The following is a 19,959-nucleotide window of genomic DNA, read 5'->3' as shown; positions in this document are numbered from 1 at the left end:
CACAGGCTCTGACAGTGGAGTAGAGAGGGAGGAAGAGGGAAGAGTGGAGAAGGAGGAAAGAAGTGAAGTGAACACTGGAAGAATGGCTCCATGTCAGCCAAATGGGAAACAAAAGTTAAGCTTCAGTCCAATGAGAAGGCTTGCCTAAACTAACTCATTCCAATCTCTCTTTTTCGTCCAACTGGGCAGCTTGGCTCGGCTTTAACTGCCACAATGACCAGAGATACTGAAACATCTGTGGTCACCAGTGGCAAACTCAGCTTTTCATGTCGCAACACTAAATCCATGAGAACTCCTTTCATGTGATGACCCACCAGCAATAAACCTAACAACAATTGTGGACCTTTCCTGAGCTTCAAAAGCTGCACAATATTCGTGTGCTTGTCACAGCTGCTCCACAAAGACCAATGCACTCCTAAGAAAGTGAGGATGGTTAATGTATAGGAAGAACATACATAACTCTAGTGTGTCTTTTTCATGTCCAATAAACCTTAAAAACTGTGTAAAACTCCCATTAGGCACAATATCATTATAAATTATACATCTGCAGTGCATAATAAATTAAACTATTTTCTGCTCAGTGCATTGTGGTTTGAATAGTTACTGTAGTCACTCTGCTCTGTGGTGAATCTGTTGTTGGTTGCACATTCAGTGCCCATGCAGGTTTGTAATTAAAAAGCCTTTTCATAGCAGGAGTGCTTGGATTGGTTTTGCCTCTAAAATCATCAGGAATCTTAGACACTGTGTAATCCCAGACCTCGGCACTCTCCCTAATTATGTGCAGCACATTTCTGAATGCTGCTGGTAATTTATGAAATGTGAGAACATGCAACACTTGCTTATATTCGAGTAATTAAAATCTAATTTTCTTGCTTGTGAAAGGCAGATGTATCAAAACAAGCTGTTATGCAAGAAAAAGTTGAGAATGAACTGATGAAGGAGATTTGCAGAACACAGAGAGTGTGTTTATTCTTTCATGTTTTTCTTCTTTTCTTTTCTTTTTTTTTTACTTTTTCGATTTGTAAAAACGAGGTAATCACTGTCAGCACATGCAGGTTTTATGCCAGAGTTGATGGACGTGCAGTCTGCCACCCATTTCATTAAATCTGAACAAATTGTCAATTGGCTTCAGGGAATTGCTGCATCTCTTCCGCTGACACAGACAGTTAATCCTCATCTCTGGCTCACAGTCATGATGCCATGCAAGGTCAGTCATGTTGTAACCAACGAGGTCAGTCTCAGCCGGGACATCGGGCGAGACCAGAAATAGGCATTTCAAACGCATATTTAAAAAATCTGTCTATCTCTCACGCTAGTTCAGTTCTCTCTACCTGCATAAGAAGCTGCCCAAATACCCAAATGCTGTGAGCATGTGGATGAGTGGTTTCCATTTATTTTAGGAAAATAAAAAGAATTTGAAAACAAAGGTATGGAGTGAATAAAACGTGTATATTATATATTTTTTAATCTAATATACACATTGTTTTCTTTTAATTAGGCATAGAAAGCCACTTTGCCACTAGTTTGGTTTGAGAAGACTTCTGTGTAAACATGAGCCATTGAGAGACATGTTTCCAGGGTTCACCAGATGCTTTCAGCAGTCAGTTCCTCTCTGGTCAGAGAATTGAGTTTCTGGAGTGTCTGGTTGGGATCAAAGCCTCGGGATGGCACATGATGCAGTCTGGTGCCAAAAGGTAATGAAGAAATTCATTTATTAGAGGATGTTAGGGAACTGAACAGCCCTGGTAGCACATTTTCTCAATCAGCCTCTTTCTATCTATGTTGTCTTTCTACCAAAGTCAGAATGATTTTGGTTATTTCACATGACAGAATTCTGTATTTTAGTCTTTTGTGTGTGTGTTTCTCGCTGATTTGAAGTGGCATGGGCTCAGCTGGAAAAAGGTGATATCATGTAACTCTGCATACCAATAAGGATTAAGCAACATTTTAATCAAAATGTGATGACAGTTTGGTTGTTTGCTAATGTTGCCAGACCACAGTCAATCAAATGTGGTCAAACCACACCCACACAGTCCTGATGTAGCAGATTAGTTGAGTTTTTCGAAGTTTAACTTCTAAAAATAAATTGTACCTAAAGATGTTTTGCAACAGTTGCGATTCAGTCGTTAATAATTAACATTATAGAGACAAATTAAATATTTGAAATCAAGTTTTCAGAGGCTTTAACATGTGAGATGTGGAAAAGTGAAATAGCTTTTTTAGCAAGACCACCTAAATACAGTATGAGTAGACCCTTCATCTGTCCATTTATCTGTAAAGACAAGGGTACCGGTAGAACTGACAAATAACACATCCAACATGTATTCGCATTTAACTGATGCATATATATATATATATATATATATATATTATTTTTATTTATATATTTTTTTTATGGCAGAGCTTCAAGGTTTGACCACCTTATCTGACATCATTACAAATCAAATGGAATTTGATACCATATCATCATTTTTATTGTGCTGCATTGCGATATCCTAGAACATGTTCAGGTAAAACTGTAGCTCCTCATTATCAGTTTTATCGTTTGCTATGAACCACCTGACCAAGATTAGGACGCACTCTTGGGCACACACTGTTTCGTCCTTTAAAGTATTACATCATATTTATAGCTTTTGGTATAAGCTTATATAATAGCCAATTGAATTAAATGTTTATTAGTAAACTGTCTTATGTAATATCAAAGATCATTTTCGGTCGGGAGTCCATTTCTCTCTAAAATATAGTGTCATTTATTAATGGGAACACCAATTTCACATTTGAATTGCTTAAATCAGTGAGGTACAGTAATAGAAAGTGCTCCAAAAAATGTTCAACATGGCGCTAAAAACAACTTTGGTTCTTGGATCCAGAGGCACCTTAATGCAGCTGGCAATGCAACTGCTGCTTGGAGGAAGCACTTGTCATGGCTACCACTGTTGCTATGAGACAACAGACAACCCTTTTGATATGCAGTATTCTTTAGCTAAAAGCTGGAGTATTTTTAGCACTTAACTTTAACTTTCAGCACTGAGTGCAAGACATGGTCTGTGCTCAGAGCAGCAACAGGATGAAGATCGGCATGTCTTTCCCTTTGAAAGCAGGAGATGAAGGGGCCAGTGGTCTGAACACAGCCCAGTAAAGCTTTACTTATTCTGGTGTCACTTGTTGCACTTTAGGTTACGTGGCAACTTCTATTAAGTCACAAGTTTCTGCATGACATCAACAGTCAATGGTCAATAAGTAACTAAGTTAAGGAAAGTTGCGACTGTTCAGCTTGTTCTGATTAAGATGAAAATGTATTTTTCTGTGGAATCATGAAAAAATGCGGGGGAGGCTTCACTTTTTGGCTCTGTTGTTTCTCTGGTTGAGGAATGAACTGAAATCAGTTTCTAATATTGCATAACATCCATTTTTAATGATGCAGCTCATCCTCCTTTGAACAGAGTGTATGCCATCAGGCTCAAAGTTAAAGGTACTGTATTTCCAAAATAACAATGACCATTAATCCTTAAGTAATTAGCACAGTAAACAAACTGGTGTGTGTGAGAAGGGTAAAACTTTAATACTGCGGGTGTATTGCTGTAGTTATTGTTATACTGTTGTTGTTGTTGTTGTTGTTTTGCAGCGAGTGCCAAAAGCAAAGAATGATTTTCTAAAAAAGGACAATAAAGTAACCTAAATAACACTGAATTCTAATAAATACTCTTTCCCACCACTTTATCAAACATTTTGGTAAATCTGACACTGAACAACAGAATAGAAGCATGTATGCAGTAAATGAATTTCTTCCTCATTTTGTGGTACAGTGGACCTGTTTATGAGCATGTAGCATATTCACGAGACACGGATACTGAGAAACACAGTTCTGCGTCACAACGTGGCCCAGTGACCTAGTAAACCACATGTGTGACATACCAACATAAACAACGCACAAAAGTTACATTCTTCTCTTCTTGGAACTAGTTTACATTAAACAGCTCCAGCTAAAACAAGCATTCATGACTTGGCAAAAACGGGGAAAAGGGAGGAAATTGTTTGTGTGATAGATTTCAGTTTCTTTACTGTGTGTGCAGAACAGAGGCACAGTAGCTCCAGGATGTGTCCTGACTTAATGTAAAGTCTGGCAGCAGCTATTAAACTGTGAGTCTAGGTTCAGCAAAATTGAAAGGATGTATAACTTAAACTCCAAATATGTATTAATTAAAACTGTACTTTATCTTGCTTCTTTAACTTGCTTATTTGCTGTTATCTATGTGTGTAAATCCATTTCAGATAGTGTCGTAGCTTCTTTATGTACTGTGAGGCTAAAACTACTATTTTACCTTTGCTGTGACTTGCCTCCATTTATTTATTAACTGGCTCAACGTTTAGTTACTTCAACAAGTCAAACACTGTTCAACTGTTGAGGTGAAATGAGCTGCAGTGCAGCTCAGCACATTCTCAGTCTGTAATGATTCACTGCAAGGTGACTTACTCTACTCTTTTCACTCCAGCGCACTTCACAATGGATGTTCATACTACATAACAGTGATCCATCACATACACACAGACACACACAGGATTAAAGCACATTCATACAATTGTGTCACAATCAATTCTTTTTGAAATAAGACATGTCAAGAAAAGTGAATATGAAACTGAAGTGCAAAGAGAAGATGTTACCAGACCGAGAAGCAGCTGATCTGAAACCTGTATGAACTACGCTTTAGTATTGAAACCAGAATTACAACTCTCTGACCGCAGTCTCAACATTTCTTTTGATGTGAGTAACGTCAGCAGTCAGAGGACGAGGCAGCAGTGTGGGGTTGGACCAGTCTGCTGCAGTGCTGGCCAACTGAGCGAGCTACTGTAGCTGCCTGGGCACACAGCCCAGCAGAGGGCGAGGGGAATGAAGGGGCAATGTGAATTAGATAAAGAGACGAAGATAAAGTGATGGATAACTAGAGGTAGAATGATAGCTAAAACAGAGGACATACAGTAGGAGAGAGGGTCATTGAGGGCAGCAGAGCAAGTAAAGGGACAAAGCCGACAACAGAGAGAGAAAAATCCTTGACTGTTGCTTCAGAGATGCTGAAAGGAAAAATGTGTTTAGATGTGCGAGAAAATGTGAGAAGGACACGTAATTGGAAACACAGGCAGGATGGATCCTAAAGGAGATCACAGACTAATAAAGGGATTGGCGCCAGTTAATAAAACAGTATCCTCAAAGAAAAGATTCATAATACTTGTATTACCTTTAGCCCTGCACACATTACTGTGTGGGGAACGAGAGCCTCCTGTTTCAAATATAAACCTTGTACCAAGGTTTTAAAACCGATTAAGTAAAATGTAAAGAAAGTATATGTGATGAAAACTAGATCAAAGTATATGTGATGCACTTGCTTTCTTTTATTTCTGGTAAGAGGCTCTAATCACCTTTGGACTGACAACATGTGTGTTTACAGTTCGCAGTGTTCGGTGCCCAGCTGTAAACTCAGTCAGTCATGTGGGAACAGAAATCAGAATTGGTTTTCTGACGCTCCACCAACTTATCTGCTCAGGACCTGCTATGATTTCTGCAATATTCCCAGGCAAAGCACGCAAAGCATTTAAGATATAATACTTTCACTTTTAAGGCAATTGTCTCTCTGGTGTTATACTAGCGATACAGAAGTAAAAAGACACCTAGCAAGTAAAAGGTGTATCTAACCCTTTCAGTGTATTTCTGCCATCCTTCTACATGTAGAAGCATCACATGTGTACTCTGATGCTCAGCTGCACGGTTGACAGGAAACAGACACTGAAGTGTTTCAGATTAAAATGCTGATTATCTCTAGTTAACAGATGTAACGTGTGTGGAAGAAATCACCCTGCAGTGATGCAGCCCATAGAGAGTAGACAGATCTATCTAGAACGGTCACGTCATGTGGAAGCTGGCACAACATAACTCGTGCAAACCACAAACCTACGAGGATAATCGAATCCAGCAGTGTTGCACGTTCCAATTGTGTGAGAGCGTCAAATAATGAGGAGTTTCAGTCAAGGTGAAAAAATATGCGCTCCACTGCCTAACACCGACTTTAACATCCCCGGAATCCCTTATCAGATTTAATTTCAGACCACTGAACAGGAACCAGCTGAATAGGAATGAGTGTTAATGTTTACTCCAAATTGTAAAGAGTGGTGGGTAAATTACAAAAAAGTCAAAGCATGGAAACCTCACTCTGATCTCATTTTCCTTAGCTATCACCAAAGTGTCACTCAACTATTTAAGAAATGAACTACCTCTTCAGTTAAGAGTGAGATGGATATTTCATTGAATATATGTTTGAATTTAAGATTAAAAAGGGTGAAATGGTTAAAAAGGAGTGTTGCAGAAGTCAGGATTTAGCCCGTTACCTTTACGTCATGTCTGACATCACAATATACAGTTGGGAGGTTGAGGAGAACATATGTCACAATGTTAGAAACTTTTCACCTAAAGATAGAATTTATCAATATTTCACATAATTGTGAAAGACGTGGCACAAACTATGGCTCATCAACTGTGTTTACTGAAGAGAAAGTCCTTGTTTGTTTCCTCCTTGACTCATTTTTCTTTTGAAAGAGTGTCAAAGGCCAGAAGAAGTCTGTGCTATTAAAGTGAAATTGTGACAGAGGCCAGACTCGATTCTGCACGGCCACAACGGGTTGCTGGTCTCCAAGGTTACGGCCCTGCAAAACAGTTTTTGGACTATTCAAAGCAATACCATGACTAATTGTAGACATCAGAAAGAGTGTTCTTATGCATACGATATGTATTCATTGAGCTTCCAAACAGAAAAAAACAATTGGAAATCTGATCCAGTTGCACACAGAACCACAGATGGTTTTAATTTAATTTTTTGATTTATTTTTAATATTACAAGCAACATATTTAGTAAGGCACGTCTCATAATGATTTCATTAAGTTTACAATATCAACATGGCTACAATCACTCCATTGTCTTATTAACACAGAGAGCCTAAAAAACATCATAGTTTAGAGAAGTGGGATTGACTGCTGTAAGAGGAGAGTGTTGAGGTGCTTTTGAGCCAGGCAGTCAACCCTAATTCAGGGAGTTGCTGGAAAAAAACAAGCGTACTGTCAAATTCCCACAACCGAAAAATGTTTTTCAAGGACTTTAAGTCCATTACATCATGTCTCTGCTCTTTGTTGCAAAGGCAAGGATTCCTGAGCACAAAGGCAAACCCGTTCACCTGACTGAAATCATGACATCATTCTCACTCTATGTGAAAACAGGAAACGGTAAAGAAGCGTTGTCATGGAAATGGTGCAACTCGTCTTCAACAGCAACAGATGGATGTAATTCCGAGTCAGTTCATAGATGGATTTTAGTTCCTCTTTATGTGTCGCAAGAGAGAAAAACAGAACTGCTGAAAGACCAAAAAGCATGAAACAGTTGATGATGCCACTGATGACCTTCAAGCTTTCAGTGCCGACAGGTCGCTTTACCTGAATCCTTCTTTCTAGTGGTGAAGCAGCACAGTGTTGGCTTTGATTAAAACTGATGTTGCACATCTAATTCAAAAGGAACCACAAAAAGAAGTGGAGTAAATGAAGAAACTGTTGAATAAATTGGATGAGTTTCATTCACGGCGGAGAAGAATGTCAAAGACCTTTAAATAGAACTGAATCCATGAGAAGACACAAAGGAATCGGGGCTGTCTGTAAATTGGTAATGTCAGGAGGCCAAATTGAAGTGTTGATTAGAGGCCAATCCTACAGCTTCCTGCACAAAGACAGAGGAAGACGATGACCGGGGAGGATAACCTTTGCTCTCATTCATTACAGAGAGTGATTGGATGGCCCCGTTAATAACGCTGGACCTGTGTAAGGTTGTGTGTGTGTGTATGTGTGTGGTGGATTTAATAAATGAAAACAATGACATTCTGAATCATTGGTCTCCAAAAGCGTCATAATCAAGTTTTGTTTGTATTCAAATGCTTTGTTCTGGTTTTTCAATGCATATCAAACAGATATAGAAAGCAGTTCTTTCCCTCTTCTATCTTTACATTAAAAAAAACAAAAACTCATCTAAAGAGGTCACTCATGTCTGGGAAAAACGTGGCTCACAGTCATATTCTAGTCTGTGGCAGCGTTAAATGTGGGATTTATGGGTTTGTAAAAAAGCGACTGCTGAGCTTTCAAAACCGATTTCAGCCCCTCAGCTTTCCCTGCTCACACACATTTCTTTGAATCTCTGGTGGCGACTGTTTTGTGGTGCATAACTGACTGCTAAGCAAAACGGATCCATCAAAAAGGTTTTATGGCTGTTTAGAGTGTATTTCTGGAAGTTAATTGCATTTAAATGAGTCTCTCCCAGACTGCCTAATACTATAAATGACTGAGTGGTAATGCCGTAATACAGTAAATGCAACAGCAATACCTTTGTCTTGATACACTCTCTCTCCCTATCTCTATGCATGACTCACATACACACACTCACACACTGGGTGGAACAGATGAGAGGAAATGGATCGGTCCTGTCAGACAGCGGGATAAATGGAGAGATAATCAGGTGTGAAATCACTCTGGTTTTCTTTCTGCAGTAATTCGGTCTGTTTCTCATCTTATTTCAGTGTCTCTGAACGCACAGGGCCACTTCTGTTCTACACGAAACTAACAGAACTAATAGCTTGGCTTTTAACACATACATTCTCTCTCTCACACACACACACACACAACCTGCTGGCTCCCTCTGGTATGTGACAACTCCCCTGGATACATCTGTGTCTAGAATTTCATACTTTCTACTCTGTTCTCCATCTCTCACTGTTGCTTTTTTAAGACTATTCTTTATGCCTTCATCTCTTCTCCCTGAGCTATTTATTATTTTCCAATGATCTTTCACTTCCTTTCCATCCTTCTGTCAATGTACCTCTCTTTATCCTCCATCTCCACTCATCCCCCCTTCTTTTTTTTCCTCCGTAGCTCAGGTTTTATACAAATGTGTTAATGTCAATTATCATTTTGCAGAATAAAAAGTTTAAATGGAAATTATGTAATAGATGGTAATGTCAACTAAAAATGATGCAATTTAGGAACACAGTGGAAACCCAGTGGGTGTTTCCGATTTTTCCTGTTTTTATTCAACAGTCTAATATTGAGGGGGAAAAAATATTGACGTGACAGTTGGTAACTAAGCTAGCATGCCTGGCATGATCTGGTTGTTCGCTGGCAACAGACTGCCAGAAAGCAAACTGAAGATGCGTTGTTGCACATGGACTCTTTGGACAGTTATAGCAGGTTTGCATTGAGGAGAAAATACATGTGCCACATACAAACACATCCAAATTATTCAAGGAACATACTTATACTGCCTAATGTCAAAACATTTCATAACCATATCTCACATATTGTGTGTCAAAGACAGGGCACACAAACCCTTCTGCAGGCAAAAACAAAACCCACAGACACAAACACACATCACTTTGATAATCTAATCTATAATGAAAAACATCGTTGTCTCAATTGTCATATTTTTTGATTTTTCATGTCTGTGTACAGTTCAATTACTGGTATGCAATATAAAAAGTAATCATGTAATTGTTCTTTTTTTTTAATTTAAAAACACCAACTTGTCTTTCAAACTACTAGATCATACACAAATTAAGATACTTTCAACCCTACAAACAACTACATGTTAATTTTATTGGAATATATTAAAGAGCACAACATGTACAGTACAGTCCCTACATTAACTGGTCATTCTTTCTACCTTTTTTTATATACTCTCTAACAGGATCATCAAACCTCAGCTGATATCACACCATTATTTACTTTCATCCACCTATAATACACTGGAAAAGAGGTTTCCTGGTTCATTTTAAGACAGAAGCAGAGGGAACAAAAAATATTTTTGATTTATTGTCTCTGTGTTGTACAAAAGCTTCCAGCTTTTAATATCTGCAAGGCGCCCAGGTGAAGGTCTCTGGTTTCCTGGACAAGATGGAAATATAACCAGGCGTTAAACTAGACCAGATATCACTCGTTCACAAAAAACTTTCTGGAAGAAAAAAAGGATTTGGATTTATTTAGTTATTAAGAAAAATGTCCTGGACTGACTTAAACTTAATGTCAAGCGCCTGTATTAGTCCTCATTAGAGGAGTCGTCATAAGAGCAGATGCACATGCTTCTTGCATCAGGGTGCTCATAAAAGCTGTAATGGATCAATAAAAAGCCAATAGTGTCTGAGTGTCACTCAATCATTGAGCATAAAGAGCAGATTTCTAAAGTCTTGATTCTAATTTGACCTCTATTCAATATGAATCAATCTTAAACGATTTCTGAGAAAACCAGTTAGAGTTCAGCTGGTTTCGCAAGTAGCACTGTAGTTGATCTGGCTCATAAATCCTCCTTTTTAGTCTAGAACTAGCTTATTTTCTGTCTGGGAATCAGGTCTAAAGTTCAGGAGCTGAATCAGATCAGTGTTTCGCCTGTAATGCCGACCCAGAGCCTCAGACAGTCAATTAAGGTTGAATGTTTGACTCTACCAGAGGCAGCACTTAACAGCAGGTCTGAAAGAATAAGTACAGGTTACCTTGTTGAGGTTAGTCGCTATTTTCGGCAGAACTGCTCACACACAGAAAAAGGTTATTCCAATTTCTCTTTTGAATGAAGCTTTTGAATGAAATAGCACAATCAACATACTGGTTGTGTCTGCTGGAGAGGGTGGATTTTATAGGCTGTAATATACCGTTGAGGACATGTGATTATGATGATTTGGATTCTGAGAATGATGCTTCTTACAGTCTGTGTGTAAAATGTATAATCCAGTCAATTTTACCTTCACTAATCAGTTGAAGCTTTGCAGCCCTTCATTTGCACCCAGTTTCTCCACTGCCTCCCTCCTCTCTGAGCTGCCTTCATGACAGAGGAATCCCTTGATTCCTCTATCACTTATCATGTGATCTCCAACAGAATTGACAGCAGTCGCTTGATATAACGTTCAATTTGCCCCTCACTCACTCCTTACACATCTCATTTTCTTTATTTCTCCTGTGTGTTTTTGTCTTTTATCATTCTGTGCTCTGTCACTCCTCATTCAAGCTGCCTCTCTTTGATCCGTGATCACTCTCACTGTTACCCCTGTCTCATTGTCCATATATTTTGGTTTACGTTTTTCTCTTTTCTCACACTTGTTCATATATTCATACCCTCTTTTTGTCAGTAGACATCTCTCCTGAAAGTGCTGACACTAGATAGCGAGGCAAAAAAAAAAACTCCCCATCTTCATTTTTCAGGCTTTCTATTTTATACATGCTTCCCTGTTTGTCTTTCTTCTCTCACATGTCACACAGTTTCCCCACTCTTCAGCTATTCTTTTCTTCCTCTGCCTTATTTGATTTTTTATGTCTTTCTTTGCATCTTTTTTTTATTTCTCCTCTCTCCTCTATTCATCTTTGCTGTTTGATGATGAGCTGCACTGACACGACACCACTGTTCCCTGCTGGAGCCGAGGGTGTTTAGATGTCAAAGCAGAGGATGAAGAAAGAACATGTACATACATCTGAGCGTCTTCTGTGTCAGTTCACTTGCAGAGCGCTTTCAGAAAAAACAATCACAGACATTTTATTAGTTCTACTATGTCGAGAGGAGCAACATCACAAACCACAGTTGCGAAGACGGAGGCTTCATTACAACAAAGACATTGAATTTGGGAAGAATATTTGCTGAAGTCACAACTATCACTTTTACGATTTGCAGATGCTTCTAAGAAATTGTAAATAAGCCACTATACAGATGAGCAGAAACAGCTTCTGTAATGGATTTTGCGTTTACATTACATATTATCAATCGAACCTGATCTTAAATGCATTCAAAATGTGCATTAAAGGAACTCAAAGTCCAGGCTGAGTAGTATAAGGCAAACACACAGATGAACCTTCCTCTGGTCTTCACAGAGCGTGGGGTCTAGCGAGGAATTGCTGATGGTTTGTCTTAATGTGCACAACACTTGCCAACACTTCAATAGGACTGAACAAGAAAGAGAAACACAAGCCACCAAAGCGATACGGGCAGGCACACGTGACAGTAAAAAGCAGTCGAAGACAAATCAGGGAAGCATTAAAAGCAGAGTGCGAGCCATTTATGCCTGTGGCTAGCGGCTAAGTTAAGCTGATGCACTAACCCACTGACCTACATATCACACAGCCAGCAGTTTGGTGTGAATCTCTCAGACCTAGATTGTTAACTGCCAGGCTGCCACTGGAGAAGTCATGTCATGATTCAAACACTGATGAACATAACTGAGTCAAATTTAAGATTCATACCTGAGCAGAGGGAAACCTAATCTTACCGAAACTTTTCAAAACCCTCCTGGTATTAAAGGATCAGTTCACTTAAGTCAAAATATTTTATCACTAACAGTGTCTAGTCAGACAGTTTCGGTTATGTGCTGAAACTTGTGCTGCTATCTAAATAAAGTGGAGCTGCCTGAAAAATTACATTAGAAAAACTCAACAGTAATGTCCTTTTCCAGACACAGTCTCCCCACAGTCACACCAGATAATCTACAGGCCTCGCTGCGGGCAGTTTTATTTGGAACCATTTCATCAGAGGTATTTTCTGGAAGGAGATGTTGCTGTTGAGTTTTTCCAAATGTAATTTTCCAAATATAAGCAGTGCTTTGAGCAGTGCAAATACAATTTTATTCGCCTCCTTTGTATTGCGATGGTGGCAGAAGTCTCAGTGATAGATATCTTAAAGCCTCAACAGATAGAACCAAATCCAAATCTGCATGACTCAATGCCACATGGAGCAACTGAGAAAATAAGTTTTCTTGTAACTGTAATGGTGACTCAGCAATTTAACAAAATGTCTTTCTAGAGCAAAACTTAATGCACTGGTACACAGAGACAGTGTGTCAGCTTGTAAGAGAGTAAACAGAGTTTTAACTACTTACACTCTCTATTTTTCATCCTTTACACAACTGAATCTGGCACTTTTCATGTGTTCACTTGAGTGCAGTGTTACTGATTCCTTCCAGGAAGGACAGTCCAAAAGTTTGCCCTATTATCCCCATTTGTAAACTATTATCACATCTCCCCCTCTATGATGGATGGCTTTTCACCCCATCTTTGAGTTTGACCATTTAAAAACAGCTCTTCACTATTGCCTTTCAATGTTGGACAACATGTCATACACACTTGATCTATTCAAGCAAACCCCCATTTACACAATTTTAGGGAAAATATGACTTCGGACTGCATGTCACCAGAAGTAAATGCTGCTGGGGTATTTTATGTGTTCCACACTTGAAAGAGAAATGGCCATAACCATACAAGCAGACAATCCATACTGAATAGCACAAAAACATGGTACCACAGGTTGCTGTAGCCTTCATGTAAACAAGCCAGGCATGAATGAATCTCAGTGTTCTGTAGTTTTGGTTAATGGGTGGCTGCATGCAGCAGCAGTGGCAGTGGCAGCAGCATCTGGTTTAGGTCTGACCCACAGTGTTTGAGCTCATGTGATGCAGACTAAACAGTACGGAAGCAGGAGGGAGGTCAGAATGTCAGGCTGACTTACAGAAGGAAAAAAAGTGGGTCACTTCTCGTTGACAGATCTGCTGGAATGTGACGCCTAAATAAGCCTTTAGTAGTGACTTTAACTATGAAGTATGAACACATCACTGCCAAGGAAAACCTGGTATTAGTGTGTGCATGCTGCGAGTGCCACGTTTCTTTCAGCACATTTGGAAGTCCAGCGATCTCAATGTGTGTTTGTCATTTTTCACATAGTACAGTGACAAAAGGGACAAAAAGATGTGGGTGCGTTGCAGTTTTAGAAAACTTTATTGAAAAGATGATTAACCTTCCTTAGTCAGATCAAGAAGCTGATCAGCTGATTGTCAGTGTGACACTGCCTTGTTTACTTCATCCCACACAACTGCACAGCTCTGCTCCTTCTCTAGTTGCTGTCCTTATTGTTCACACCCTCCCTCTCACATCCTGCTTCCATCCTTCCCCTAATAAAACATCAGTGTTTCTTGCTACTTTTACATCTCATCCTGCTTTTACTTGTTGACACTTGCAGTAACTCTTCTTTCATTCTGTCACTCCCCACCTCATCTTTCACGTTTATCTTTCCTCTTTACACTTAACCTCACTGTTGCACACTGTTTCCTTTTTTTCTTTGCCTGCCTCACAGACTTTGAGACAGTAATGACTGGTCCTGTAATCCGGTCAGCTAAACTGTCTGAGGCTGAAACTAGTTTGCGCCGGTGAATCATATCACAGCTGTTGGATGAAGAACCTTCAATGTCAACTTCTCAGCAGCTTATAAAACTGCACCAACATTAGCTTCACCACTAGGAAAGAAACATACTTTGTAATCCTTTAACTAAAGTTATAACCCCAAATAGGATTTACAAAGTGTTTCCCCTGATAACAGCTATGTATGCCCAACAGTGGACTCTAATGATTCAGCAAAGGATCTGAAATTATATTCTGGGTGGTTTGTATATTAGCTGATAAGGAAGGCAACCTTTAACTGACAGATTTTGCAATGGAGTTTGGTTTGGTGCGAGTTTGACTACAAAGACAAAAGAGAGGAAGAAACAGAAAAGGAGAGGAAGTGGCACATATCGAGGCTGAAGCTAAGACAGCTCCCATTGTAAAGAATCAAAGCACCACTAATTGGTACAATTATAGGGACAGGACGAGAGAGAATAAAGAGCTGTGTGAGTGAGAGAGACATGCACGCACATTAGACAGAGGCAGATGAGTGTGCTTCAAGGTAGCAAAATAAATTAGTTACACATGCTGTTTATGTAATGCCGCAACAATTAAGTGAAATATACACTATCTGGCAAAGAGGGATTAGTTCACCTCCAGATTGAAGAAAGAAGTTCTTTGAAGTTCGGAAGGATGAATAATTTACATCACATTAACAGGATAATGCCAGTTGAACCTCGCTCAGCATTTATTTGCATTAGTGCTTATCACAGCGACTTATCTGACCCTGATTGCTTTGTCTGATCTTCACAAATTTATGTTGACTCTGGAGTGTTGTAGGTTTTAATGTCTCACGTGTGTGTTATGTTACCGCAGGAATGGGAGCAATGATCTGAGGTGGAGCAAAGTGATGATCAACTGCTTGTGGCGCGTCAGGCCCTAGCCCGAGTGATGAGAAAAACAAGCCGTTTGTGGCGAGAAGAAGCTGCTTCTATAAATCTCTTTTTAATACCCGGCAGTCACGCTGTTTCCCCTCACGACAATAATTCACAAACAATCCAATAGTTGCTGCTCATAGGAAGGCCTGTTAGACAAAGTCATTACCGTACAACCCAGAGGATTTTTCAGGAGCAGACACACACACACTCAAACACACCAAACAGATTCATATGGTACACTTAATGAGGCCTAAAGTCACACACGCACATTTCAAAAAGGACTAAGCCAGTAATGTGGAAAGCAGCATGATACAATGTCTGTTGTCTAGCTGACCGCATACTGCTGGTTTGCTGTTCACAAACTCAAACACTCACAGGCAGACAGCAATTATGACCTCATCCTCACTATAAGAGTCATCTGCAGGGCAGACAAGCTGACTCAATTCAAAACTGGTATTGAATGAAGCCGCTACACAGCCTGTAATCATACTCTGTTTGCACACTCTCCAACAAAGAGAAAACCTCCGGGCTATTTACTTCACCTCTGAATGAAATATTGAAATATTACTCCCACCACACGACTTTGCTCCAGATTCACAGCGCCGGCTGAAGCACTAATAACCAAAAAGGACCTCTCAGTTATGAATGTGGTTACCTGTGAATGGAATGAGAAACCAAAAGTATTGTTTTAGATTTAGTAATCCAATTGGATTTCCCCTACCTGCAGCCTGTCTCTGCACACAGCCTTTGTCTCATCCGTCAGCACACAAACACATATGATTTTGCTTATTTTAAGTTTTCGAATTCAAAGTGTAATGATACATTTCAAATTTGATTACTAAAAGGCAAACTTACAGCACAGAAACAATACTTTTCAACCTGAAACCTATTTTCCCATCAGTTCGGGTCTAAGAGACTAATGCGGACAAACATTTATGAAATTAGTTCAGTAGTGAGCGAGAGCGCTTCAGTCAGCAGCTGCAAAACTGCAATGTAATCCTTGGGGGCAATTGCGCATTGTCAATGTATGTCCACTAAAAGTGCTGACAGGCTCAGATTGTTATTATAAGTGTCTGACAATGAAAGTAAACAGAGGAACTAGCCGCCTGTAGCAGATTTAAACTTAACTTTTTAGTTTCCTTATAGTCCAGCCGTGGTGAAAATCAGCCTTGTATATTTAATCAAACCGGCGTGCGTGGCTAAATGAGTAACACATATTGTAATTCCTCACAGTTACGTGTTGAAATCACATTTTTATTACCGTGTTGAGCTGAGGGTTTGGTCTAGCCAGCCTCACCCTTTTCCCGATTGAAAAATACTGGAGTTTCCCCGTAAGCATTGTAACCTAAAAACTTTCCTTTAAGAAATCAGTCTTGAATCTGACATTATTATGCAACTTTGACTTCCAAAACTCATGAACAAAATAAGTAAAATCAAATGTGTGTTTGTGTGAGGCTGACTGATGAGACAAAGGCCTTATTGAGAGACGGGCCGCAGGTAGGGGAAATCCAGTTGGACCACCAAGTCTAAAACAATACTTTTGGTTTCTCATTCCATTCACACATAACCACATTCATTCCTTAAAAGTTTGTCCCCATTAATCACTTAGACCCAAAATGAGTCAAAAATAGGTTCCAAGCTGAAAAAGCTTCACTTGACCAGTTTCATGGAATTGAAACCCATTTTTGAAACTATTTATAGTCAGCATTTTTTAACTATATGGTAGTTTTTATTGGTAGAGTCCAAAATGCATTCACTAGATTCAGATTGATTTGCAATGCAGCATGTAATCATGCGCAAATTTATCTCAACTCGTTTGCACTGTGATTACAAATGTGTCTTTTAAAATTTCTTTTCATCTGTTTATTTCTCTCTCTCTCTCACTCTCTCTCTCAAACACACACACACACACTCAATCACACGCACAACCCTTCTTGCCTCCTTTTATAGATACACCTCTCAGGATGAGCCTTTCAACCTTCACTCTCCTGCCTGCATTAAGCTCCGCACATTTTCAACAGTCAAACCTCATTTTACAGCATGAAGTCTATCTATATTCTTGTTCAACTGAGGGCTTTGAGCAGACTCTATATTCTCCGTATCCTCCGAGGTGGCCCATCGCACAGACTCGCTGTGAAATCCAGCAGATGGCTCCATAAATGGGAAATGGCTGAGGTGAGATGCTTTCAACAGCTAATGTATGAACTTTGAACTAAGCCTGAGTGGAGGAGATTACCAGACATCACACAGACAGTCAGGCGGATTTTAAACCACAGGTTAAGAAATGTAAGTCTCAAAAAGCAGCAATGTGTTTTGTCTTTTCATTCTGCTTCATATTTTAGTTGGCCAGCTGCAGTTTGTCTTTCACCAAAACATCCAATTTAAGCTTTTGACCTGTTTTAAAGGGTAGAAAATAGGCTCTCAATGTGGTCAATTCTATGTTGACCTGTGAGAGTGGCGGAAAACTTTGAAGAGAAATTTGAGGTGATCAGACGTAACAATCTACTGAAAAAGACGGGTTTCCTTTCAGCTTTCTGCCGGGTAACAGAAAAACACAGCCTGTTGTGATATGAAATAAGACCCATGGGGTTCTGCAAACAGAGTGGGAGTGAGACAGCCATAGTCAGATCATAAGCATGTTTTCATAACACACACTTTCCTTTCCTGGCAGGTGTGTGTCCATGTGTGTAAGAGCTCTTCTAACAAGCTGTTCAAAGAGTCAGTGTTTAGACTGCGATGGGAGGAAAGGTTTGACTCTCCTCTCAACAGCCAGTGAAGCAGAATCTCCTGAGAACACAACATATCTTATTCACGTAGCTTAACTAAAGAAAGCAACATAACATTAACTTGTCTCCTGTGTTACACTTTTTTTGGTTTCACAGAGACATTGAACTCTGGTACAGTTGTACAGTAAAATGTAGTGTTGCTACACTCAGGGACTGTTAAATGCAGAGCAAATCGTTCTACTAAAGATAGGGGAAAAAAACACTGAAGCGGCCAAAAAAAACATGCAGTTGATAGCTGCAGGCACCATTTGTGAGATTAAATATGAAAAAAAGATCTTTAAGAGCTTTCTCATGTAGTGAGCCTAAGTGATACCATGATAAATGAGCTTAAGATGCAACAAGAGGAAAAGAAACTTCAATGATGTCAACTCTTGTACTTCAAGAGGGTTTTACACTCTTCTAAAAACAAAACTGTTTTAAACCATCAGGGAGATGCCTTCTTCTTTCCCACGTTCAACAGCCTGTCTGCAAAGGTTCATCATCTACTGTTTAGCTTCAAAGTGAAGCAAAGATTTCTACCGCAAACTGAGCAAAACCAGAGCATTATGAAACATGATGATGACCTGCCTCAGCGTACATTGTGAGAGAGAGGTGCTGCCCGTTCTATTGTCACACCTGGAATTTTTTGCTTTGTCACTGAATTCAAACTAATCTGTCTGCTGCCAATAAGTGCATCAAATGCACAAGCTTTGAGTTTACAGAGTTACATAATACATTTTCAGTCTTACCACAGCATTGGACATGTGAGGACATGTGAGATGACAGAAATCTGATTTGGCTGCCACAGTTGGTTTCCTATTCTGGTATTAACAGCTACCCATCTCATAATTTCTTGAAACATCATTCAGCAGATATTTTTGCTGAAAGTTGAAAACGCTGGCTTTTCCTCATCATGAGTTTCTTTATACACTTATACCACAAACACCCACATTGAGCTTAGCCTTCAGCACTCAAGTATGCGTTCATGTGTCAGTAGTTAACAAAATGTATGTGGTACTTACGATCCAGGCCGTTGATGTACTTCATAGATATCTCACAATGTCCCCACACAGCGCTGACGATGGGATATAGCTTCTTGCCCTTCAGCCCTCTGAATGCCACTCCTAGATACTGTCCATCTACCATGAAGCTCAGTGTGCCTTCGTCCATGTCCAGAATCACTAGTAAAGAGTCCGGGAGGGTGAACGACTCCTCTGGCTCCAGGAAACAAGGGTAAGAGGGCAGCGAGCTGTGGGCCCGGTTCTTACTGTCATGGTAGAGCCGGTTGCGTCCCAGATCCCAGCCCCAGGACTCACAGTCTGACCCCACCAACGCTGTGTACCCTACAGAATGTAAAGGAGCTTCAGAAGTTGCCACCCCGACCACGGCGTGGGTGCCACGCTGCCGGGAGGGCCAGTGAATCCTCCAAACATGGAGACCCCTCGTGTATCCGACCCGCCCTCGGATGCAGTCCGTGCTTTGAGCAACCGGATGGCGGTGGAACGTCATCTTATCCTCGTCTTTGATGAAAATGTTAAGGGAGCGGTCGTCAGGGTTCCACGCGTGGCGGAGCTGGGTCTCCTGTCCGGCACATGGCATGTCCAGTAAAAGATCAATTCTTGGAGGCTTGGAGAAATCTGGTCCCCTCAACTCCGGGTGCTGCCGTCGGTGAGCTGAGGGCCGGTAGGATGGGGAGCCGCCGCTTTCCCCGCGTACATCTACCGATTTAATGCTGCTAGAGATCTTTTGGCCCATGGCTGCGATGGAAGGGTTGACAGAAGGAGGGGAAGGACGGGTGGTGTTTTTGCAGGTAGGCACTGCACTGCGTGGAGCTTGACGTTACCTCATCAATGCGGTGGAGCTGAGGTGAAAGTTCCTATCTGAAGAGTGGTGGAAGGAGATGAAGGAGGTGGAGGTTATGAATGAAAGATGTATACGATCTGGTTTCATGCCACAAATGTCTTCATTAAGACAGAGCTGCTGCCACTCCTGTTGAGAGAAGGAAAAGAGAAATAAGAATTAACAAAATTGAAGGTAACTCCTCTGACTGTTAATC

The 19,959-nt window shown here is 40.2% G+C and overlaps 1 protein-coding gene across 1 annotated transcript in view; it reads right to left on the bottom strand.

Annotated features, from left to right (window-relative positions):
* Positions 1 to 19,658, bottom strand: part of LOC133990993 (SPRY domain-containing SOCS box protein 4-like) — a 34,546-nt gene extending 14,888 nt beyond the window's left edge. Inside the window, exon 1 of the mRNA XM_062429438.1 lies at positions 18,926 to 19,658. Coding sequence (XP_062285422.1) covers positions 18,926 to 19,658 — 733 coding nt within the window. The remainder of the gene's footprint in view (positions 1 to 18,925) is intronic.
* Positions 19,659 to 19,959: the final 301 nt, after the last annotated feature.

This window comes from Scomber scombrus, chromosome 11, assembly GCF_963691925.1.
Source record: "Scomber scombrus chromosome 11, fScoSco1.1, whole genome shotgun sequence".
In the NCBI taxonomy this organism is placed as follows: Eukaryota; Metazoa; Chordata; class Actinopteri; order Scombriformes; family Scombridae; genus Scomber; species Scomber scombrus.
The sequence above is the reverse complement of the archived record's forward strand: the minus strand, read 5'-3'. Positions and strand labels throughout refer to the sequence as shown.